General features: G+C 55.5%; 1 protein-coding gene across 1 annotated transcript; it reads left to right on the top strand.

The window, feature by feature from the left end:
• The first annotated feature begins 838 nt into the window (after positions 1–838).
• ZNF395 (zinc finger protein 395) lies at positions 839–7,938 on the top strand. The gene is made up of 10 exons (XM_009895445.1): positions 839–1,081; positions 3,108–3,234; positions 3,289–3,337; positions 3,729–3,841; positions 4,550–4,785; positions 4,903–5,003; positions 6,095–6,359; positions 7,249–7,341; positions 7,559–7,662; positions 7,827–7,938. Exons 1-10 carry the CDS (start codon positions 839–841, stop codon positions 7,936–7,938), a joined length of 1,443 nt encoding a protein of 480 aa, XP_009893747.1.
• The last annotated feature ends 419 nt before the right edge of the window (positions 7,939–8,357 follow it).

Genomic DNA, 8,357 nt, shown 5'->3' with positions numbered 1-8,357 from the left:
AACCCAAACAAACGAGCCAGGCAAGCTGCTCTCTGGGTAGGCTTGCCAGCAGAGCCACACCAACATGAGGAAAACCTATGTCAGAGGAAAAGGAAGCTATTTTGGGGGCAAAAATAGGTTAAAGATAGTTACAGAGAAACAGTTTAAGATAAAAATGCTCCAAATTCTTCCTTTTCTAACAAAGCAGAGCAGGAGGATGCTCCTGTTTTGTTGCAACACAGACCCTGGGAGTGCTGGGTATGAGCTGTGAGCTTGGAGAAACCTCTCCCAAAAGCATGAGAGCTCCTGAAAAGAGGAGCATTGGGGTGCAGGCTGAGAAGGAGCACTGGCTTTTGCTGCTGGAGAGCTTTCCTCCCCTGCCGGGGTGCAGGCAGGGGAGTTGCAGGACTGTGCTGGGCACAGACCCAAGTCTAGAGGTCAAGGTTGAAGAGCACTGACGGCGGGTTTCCGTGTGACAGGCATGAATAGCCGCAGTGGCACCGGGAGTGTGCACCGGGGGCAGCTTGAGGGGGGGATGTGGGCTCCAAGGGCTATCCTGACGGCGTCTGCGGATTTTCCTTTGGGCTGACTCATCCATTTTTATTTCTAGAGGGGTTTGGAAATGACGGTTAAGAGCTGCAGGGCAGGGGGACCTCAGGCATGCCTCTGTCCTCATGTCCCTGAGATGTCTCAGCACCTGGGGGCTGAGCCCCTGAGCAAGTATATGGGGATGCTGGAGCGGCAGAGAGCTGGTTTCTCAGCTCCCAGGGTGGTGGTGGGGAGAAGACACTGGTTGAATGTCGCATTCCCGCACTGAACGTAACATCCCTGTGTCTTTCTCTTCTGCAGCGTGTCCGAAATGGCGAGCGTGCTGTCCAGGCGCCTGGGGAAGCGTTCCCTGCTAGGCACCCGTGTGTCTGCCCCTGGCGCCTTGGCTGAGGGGGTGCTGGTGGCCACCCAGATCCCCAGCTTGCAGACTGACCTCGGCCGCGCATCTGCCCACACAGCGCTGCAAGAAGATGGATCCTGTGTGCCATCAGTGGAGGAGAGCTGCCAGGCGCCCAGGTTCCCCAGCCACCAGCAGCTCTGTGCTGGGCAACAAGTACGTAAGGAGACTCTTGGGGTCCTTGCCTGATGGGATGTGCTCTGGTGGGGAAGAAAACTTTCGGGGCTTTCCTATATGTAAGGTGCAGCGGGGATCTGTAATTACGGAGAGTCATTAACAGGTGTTGACATTAGTGCACTTGGCCTTGGCCACGCTTGATGGGTTTCGATGATGCCAGCTCAAGGGGAGGTCCATCTCCTCCGGGAGATATCTCCAGTCCTAGCCAAAAGTGGGTCTCCAGAGAAGAGGATAAGACGACCTGACACTTCCCTCCAGTGTTCTCCAGCTGTCTGAGACTAAGGGAGATGGTTTCTATACATTTAGTGACTCCTTCTGGACTTCTCCTCCATGATCTTGTCCTATATCTCCATAACCCACATTAAGGTCTGAAGGCAAGTGACAAGGAGCCCCCCAGCTTAGCCATGGTAGTGATGAACCTCATGGCTCAGGCCTCGGAGCTCAGTCTGCAACACTTTTTTGCTGCAGGGTTGAGGGTTGATGGTGTGGACATAAATATGTGGTAAGGAAACTCTTAGGGAAGAGTGAGGTGTGATCGCTCATCCACAAAGGACCTCTAGTCCTGCTGGAACCCACCATTTCTTGTGCCCTGGGCTCCTGATCCTGAGGAGGGCCGTGCCTTGGCCGGGATGCTGCCTGGGACAGGGAACAGTGCTTGTTCTCGAGCCCGCCGGAACGGTTCCCATTAGTGCCTGGCCAAGCAGCACTGTCTGAGGGGAGCCGTGAGCTGCTGACGTAGAGCCTGTTTCTTGGCTGCTACCTGCAGAACTGTAAAGCTTTTTCTGGGCAGAGTTTGTGAAATGGAGTGTAAATAAGGCCACTGTTCAGTTTTCTGGCTCCTCCTGCCCCATGTTTATTAACCATAGGACAGTAAGAGTTGCTTTTTCCTGTGTGCTCCACCGTGGATAATTTTGCTTGCTTGTTTTGCTGCTGGAAATAGCATTAAAATAGTGATGGGGTACCTTTACCTCCCAGTGACAGCTGGGACCTGTGCCAGTAGCTGTGCGAAACCCAAGGAGATGTTGGCTCCTCTTGCCAGGCGCAGTCTCAGCGATGGCGCATGGGTTCACGGAGAAGCCTTGTTCCTTGGTTCCAGAAAGTGTGGCCAGGGTCTTCTGTGTCCTGATCCTTGCACCGAGCCCCTTAACCCTTGTCCTGCTGTGGGTGGCTTTTTCCACCACAGTGTTTCTGACCGAGGTCTCACCTGAGGTGGTCTCACAGGCTTCTCCCTGGACAGGGTATGCGTGCATGTGTCCATCCTGTATCGGCTTCTTGGTGTGACACCTGTGGCACTTCCATAAAGAGATGTTCCTGTTCCTATAAATAGCTGGAGACACATGTAGCGTCTTTTGACACAGATACATTTCCATTAACAGAAATAGGCTGATGGGCAGTAGTGGTGGAAAACTGCCCATCAGGAGTTTGGGACTCTGAAGGAGGAGATGAGGTTTGCACATCTTCTGCCCAAAGGAGGAGCAGGTGTGGAGGAGCCAAGGGGCGAATTCATGATCACTTCACCCAGGAAACCTCCATTCCCCCATCCCCCTCCATCTTTTAATCCTTTTGTCTACATACTTTGCCAGGGTGTGTAATAATTGTGGAAGTCCTTGCAGCAGGATGGCATAAGAATAAAGCCAAAACAGACAAATTAATTGGAGAAAAGTCCACCAAAAGTCATGACACTCAGAGAGGCGGCTGATAACAGCTCAGAAAATCCCTCAGCTTGGGATTGCTGGAGTCGGGGAGCTTGTGCCCAGAAAGGGCAGGTCTCTTGGTGGTGGGATGAACCCTGGCCACCCCTTTGGTTTGCTGTGACAGCAGTCTGAAGTCCAGGCCCTCCAAGACAGGCTCTGTCTTTGTCCTAAAGCCCTCTGTGACCCCCTCTGCTGGAGGTGGGGGGGAATCCTGCGGTGGGTGAAGGCTTGCTTGTGTTGCAGCAGGACATCCCCCGGGAGCAGCCGAGTGTTGAGTGGCACTGACAAACTGTCCTTTGTGCTGTTTTCAGGTCCTTGTCACCTACAACGGGCAGGAGTGTGCTGGCCTCGTGGAGCAGCACAATCCACTAAGCGACAAGGTGAAGGTGCTGCTGCCAGAGCAGGGCTTGCAGGCATGCTGGAGGGTGCGGGCCGTCCGGCCGGCCGCGCTCCAGCCCCCTGCTCTGCCTGTGGCTGGCAGTCCTGGCTCTGCCGAGGCGCTGCAGAGATCTGTATCCAGCAATATCGATGTACCCAAGAGGTTTGTGCTTTTGGCTGGTGGTATCTCTCTGGGGCGGGAGAGGGGTTCTCAGCAGCTCCAGCAGCACTTGTGCTTGGTTTTACACCAACAGTGAAAGCAATGATGCTGGGGATATATCCACCTTCCCAGCACGGGGTTATCCAGAGGATGGTTAAATTTAGGATTAGGAGGGTTTTATTTTTTTTTTTTTTTCTTCCAAATGGGGAGAAAACATCCTTCCCAATGACTTAAAAATGACTCAAAGTTTATGGAGGGAGGCGGTGCAGGGGAACCTGCACTGCTGCTACAGTTTGTGCTGCCCTTTGGGTGCCCAGTGATTCCCCTGGTTGTACCTGGGCTGTTTCTCTGCTTTTTCCTCCACACATTTCACATCTCTTCCCTTGTGGTGCAGGAAAGCTGATGCCGCTGTGGAGATGGACGAGATGGTGGCAGCCATGGTGCTGACGAGCCTCTCCTGCAGCCCTGTGGTGCAGAGCCCTCCTGCCGGCGAGAGCGGCATCCCCTGTGAGTGTGTATTTAAAATATACATACCTATTTGTTAAAAAATCATCTGAAACAAACGAGAAATGTGCTGTGCCCTTTGAATCTCTGTGCCAGTGCTTTTGCTTGTGGCGGAGGTGCTTTGCTGGGTGCTGAATAGCTGCAAGTACAGGGACCATGCTGGGCTGGAGGTGGCTGGGGAGCGGCACCAGGGTCATGGTGGAGCCCACAGGTGCAGGTTGGGGCCGTGCAAGCTGAGACGCCCCTGGCAGCACCATGGGGGTAACCCTGTTCTCTGCAGCCATCCTGGGGGGCCGGGGAGCCCCGCACAGGAGTCCCAGGCTGGGGAGCACCGCCCGGTCGCTCCTTTTTTTAGAGGCAATTTCATTCCCGAGGAGTCAAATGCAGCCAGAGGGATAAAAATAGCTGCCCAGAGCCGTGGGAAATGTGCGTGCCCTGGTGCTGGCTGCTCGCCGTGTGCCGGCTGTGCCCGTAGGATTGCAGTGATGCCAAGGAGGATGGGGAGGGGAAAAAAGGGATAAACGACCAATAATTGGGAGCTGGCACTAAACAAAGGTGCAAAGGCTTCACCTTGCCAAGGTTGTTTTTTTTTAAATAAACAAATAGAGGCAAACTGCTGTAGTGGGTTATCCAGCCTCAAGGCTGGTCTCTGCCCTGGGGGGTTCGGTTGGCCCTGAGCTGAGGGTGGCAGCTTGTGTCCCCTCCCTGCAGCCTCACGGGTGGCGTGCGATCCATGGAAGGAGAGCGGAGACGTCTCGGACAGTGGCAGCAGCACCACCAGCGGTCACTGGAGTGGGGGCAGCGACATCTCCACCCCTTCGCCCCCCCACCCCGCAGGCAGCCCCAAGTACTCCAGTGAGGCCCTGAGCTCCCCCCAGGTGGACGACGGCTTCGAGACTGACTCTGACCCCTTTCTCCTCGATGAACCCGCTCCACGTAAGAGAAAGGTACTGCTGTCGTGGGGGAATGTCACAGCAATGGTGGGGTGGCTTGAGCTGAGCTGGCCTCCCATGGAGGGGTCGCTGCTGCTGGGCAGTGGGTGACAAGGGCTGTTTCTCTGCCAGAACTCAGTGAAGGTGATGTACAAGTGCCTGTGGCCGAGCTGCGGCAAGGTCCTGCGCTCCATCGTCGGGATCAAGCGGCATGTCAGGACCCAGCACCTTGGGTAAGGCAAAAATTCCACCTCCCTAATCCCTGCCTGACCACCAAAGCCACATGCCACACCACTGTGTAATTCATAAACCCTGCAGTGAATATCCCCAGTATCAAAGATACTGGCCTCTGGGCACTCAGCTTGGTAGTTCTCAGCCAAGCAGTCTGTGTCACTGAAACCTCTGTTGTATGTGTCCCCACCTTCAGGGAGTGCAGGGCTTTCTGGGAGGGACCGGAGCCCCATTTGGACTTTGGTTCTGCCCAGCTCGGGTGTGCATTTTGCACCGGGGGGAGTTCAGCTTACATGCGAGCCCTGTGCTCCTGGGCAGAGGCAGAAAAGCACCAGCCCAACTGGGTTTCGCAAGGGCTGGCAGCCTGAAAGCTGTGCCTGCGACAGCCAGCTCCAGCTCAGCCGTCGGGGCTGGCACGGGCACCCGCATGCCAGTCCAGTGGCAGCTGCCTCTTTGGCAGTTTGCTTTGCTTTGGTGTCCTGATCTCCTGTGAATTCCCCTCAAAATACAAAGTGGTGAGGGTGTGGGGATATCAGCTTTGCTGTGCTTTCCTCCTGTGGCTTTTGCACAGAAAACCTCAGTTTTCTCGTGCTTTTGTCCGTGTTTTGTGGTATGTATTTTTCTCCTCCCTTGCGAACGTGAATGCTCTGGGAAAGGCAAGGACAGAAGGGCCACAATGCAGTGGGCAGTGCTGGACTGCCATCCAGTGCCAGATAAATGCACTGGGAAAATAATAAAAAAGACTTCAGAGGCTGTTTCCTGCTGGGTGAACTGCAGGCCTTCAGTCGCAGCTGAGCTAAATGAAGTCGATTAGAAATGAGCAGGGGATTTTCAGTGGTGCCTGGTCAATGTGCCAGCGTTTTTAAAGGCCCTGGAAGAGGTATTGATCTTCCTTGGAAGCGCAAAGTGCTGCTTCAGAGGCAGTTGGCTGTTGCTGATCACAGCCGACGTGATGCTTTAGAGCCTGGAAGTGGAGCTGCTCTGCCCAGGATGGCAAGAGCACTCTACCCCAAAGAAGTCAGGAGCCGCTCACCTTCCCAGTGGTGGAAACGGGGCTGCCTTTTCACCGCTATCCTCCTTTTCTCCCTGGCAGGGATGGCGCAGACTCTGACCAGCGGAAGCGGGAGGAGGATTTCTACTACACTGAAGTGCAGGTGAAGGAAGAGCCGGCGCCAGAGGCGGCTGCTGCTGCCAGCCCCACGTCCGCCTCCGCCCCCATTATCATCCAGCAAGCCCTGGCGAAGCCGGAGGCGCTGCTGGTAGAGCAGCCGGTGCTGGAGCCTGCCCTGGCCAGCAGCGCCCTGAGCCAGTCTGCCCCCAGCTCCTTTTGGCACATCCAGGCTGATCACGCCTACCAGGTGAGCTGGTGGCATCTCCTGGGGACGGGTCACCTCCGGAAATCTTGCCGAAGGGCAGGTTGTTGTCCAGCTCGCTGTGCAAGTCCCCACTGAGGCAGGGACGTTTCATTACCAGCACCGTGGCATGGGGCACCATCTGCACCTTCAGTGCCTGAGCAACCGACTTCGTTAACGCCTGGTTAGGGGGCTCGTGGGCTTCTGCCATGGCTGTTCCCGGTTCCCAGGCTGGGGGAGAGCTGCCGGCCTCCGCTCCCCTGCAATTACTCGGTGCTGGTATGCAACACACCCTTCTGCCGGCAGATAATGCGGGGCTGGAATGCAGCCGTGCCGGATCCTGCACATCTCTGCTGCAGGCTCGCCTGGGCACAGGCTTTTGAGGCACAGGAAACTTGGGGACCCGGAGCGGTGGCCCTGTGGGCACCCTGGGCCAGTGGCCCTTCTCCCAGGAGCTGCTTGAGAGCCAAGCACTGTTGTAGAGCTGCAAGCTAGTGCAGAGACAGGGTATGTATATCCACGAGCTGCGTGTGTATCCATTCCCATCCCAGGGGATGGATGGAACATCATCGAAAAGCAGAAAGCCTATGGTAATAGGTGTAAAAATCTATACATGTAGACCGGGATGGTGCATGTGGTTTGGTGTTGCAACCAAAAGCGGTTGCAGGAGCGAGGAAGCTGCTGTGCCCTGGTGAAGGGTGACACAGCATATGTGCCATGCCCTGTGTTAGCAGGATCAGGTGCTGGGGGAGAGGTTGCACAGGGTTTTCCATCCCACCCACGGTGCTCCCATTTTGCGGGTTCTCCAGGCTGGTCTTCACAGGGAGGTGAATGCCATGTGGGGGTGGCATGTGGGAACAGGAGGTCTAGTGCTGAGCCCTCTTTTACTCCACAGGCATTACCCTCAATCCAAATTCCAGTGTCCCCCCACATCTTCACCAGCATCAGCTGGGCCACTGCCACCTCGACTCTCCCGTCCCTGTCACCGGTGAGTCCTTCCTTGCGTTTCCCCTTCCTCCTTTTGGGGTGCAGGGTTGGGCTGGGAGATGCGGGTACCCATCTCCTTCTCACTCCTCACTTCTAAATGCCCAGATTTGTGGTTTGGGGGCACGTGTGTCTCCTGCTGCTCTGTCACAGCACCCAGGTCCCACACAGGAGGGGGACTGTGTCATCCCACATCCCCTTTGACACCCGATTCCCTGCAGGTGCGGAGCCGGTCGCTCAGCTTCAGTGATCCTCAGCCACCAACGCCGATGCTCAAGTCCCACCTAATTGTCGCCTCACCGCCCAGGATGTCCATCGGCACCAGGTGAGGGTCCCGCTGGCCGGAGGGGAGCAGAGATGGAGCCCGTCAGAAAAAGGGGTGCAGCAGAACAAAGCTCAGCTGTGATTACAGGACCTTACCCTTAGACATATAACCAAAGTTCTGCAACGAGTAGATGAATGTTATTTCTTCTTTTCCCCCTCTTGCAGGAAAGTCCGCGGTGAAGCCAAGAAGTGCCGTAAGGTGTACGGCATTGAGCACCGGGACCAGTGGTGCACAGCCTGCCGGTGGAAAAAAGCCTGCCAGCGTTTCCTGGACTGAGCGCAGCACCATGGTGCCGCATCCCTCCCCTGCTCCTGCCCAAGGGAGCATCGGAGTCCCTCACTGCTGCAACCAGGGACCTTGGAGGTACCTCCTCTGACCCCAGAAGACACCTCCAGAGCTGCGTGTAAATTCCTCCTTCTGTATATTGTACATCTGCTGGGTTTGTGTTTTGTTTTTTTTTTTTTAAAAAAAAAAACCTTTTTCCAAATTTTTTTTTTTTTTTAAAAAAAAAAAAAACCCTGAAGAATATTTCCCTTTGTACGGTAAAAGCTGGGGCTGGGAGGGAATGAAACTGGTTCCTGGGGGTTTGGGGGAGATTGTAGGTGATCTGGGGACCAAAGAACTTCCTGCATTTCCCAGATCAGCCCTAAAACCTCCTGAACCGTCACGGCGTGGCTGGGGCGAGGCGTTGAGGC

The sequence above is a fragment of the Charadrius vociferus genome, unplaced genomic scaffold (assembly GCF_000708025.1).
Source record: "Charadrius vociferus isolate BGI_N301 unplaced genomic scaffold, ASM70802v2 scaffold41, whole genome shotgun sequence".
Lineage (NCBI taxonomy): Eukaryota > Metazoa > Chordata > Aves > Charadriiformes > Charadriidae > Charadrius > Charadrius vociferus.
Note: the sequence above shows the minus strand (reverse complement) of the source record. Positions and strands in the feature narration are given on the sequence as shown.

Excerpts from the sequence above, each read along its gene's own strand:
- ZNF395 (XM_009895445.1), top strand. The coding sequence starts at position 839 with ATGGCGAGCGTGCTGTCCAGGCGCCTGGGGAAGCGTTCCCTGCTAGGC. Across the intron at positions 4,786-4,902 it reads CCGCTCCACGTAAGAGAAAG|AACTCAGTGAAGGTGATGTA; the intron begins GTACTGCTGTCG and ends TTTCTCTGCCAG. Across the intron at positions 6,360-7,248 it reads AGGCTGATCACGCCTACCAG|GCATTACCCTCAATCCAAAT; the intron begins GTGAGCTGGTGG and ends TTTACTCCACAG.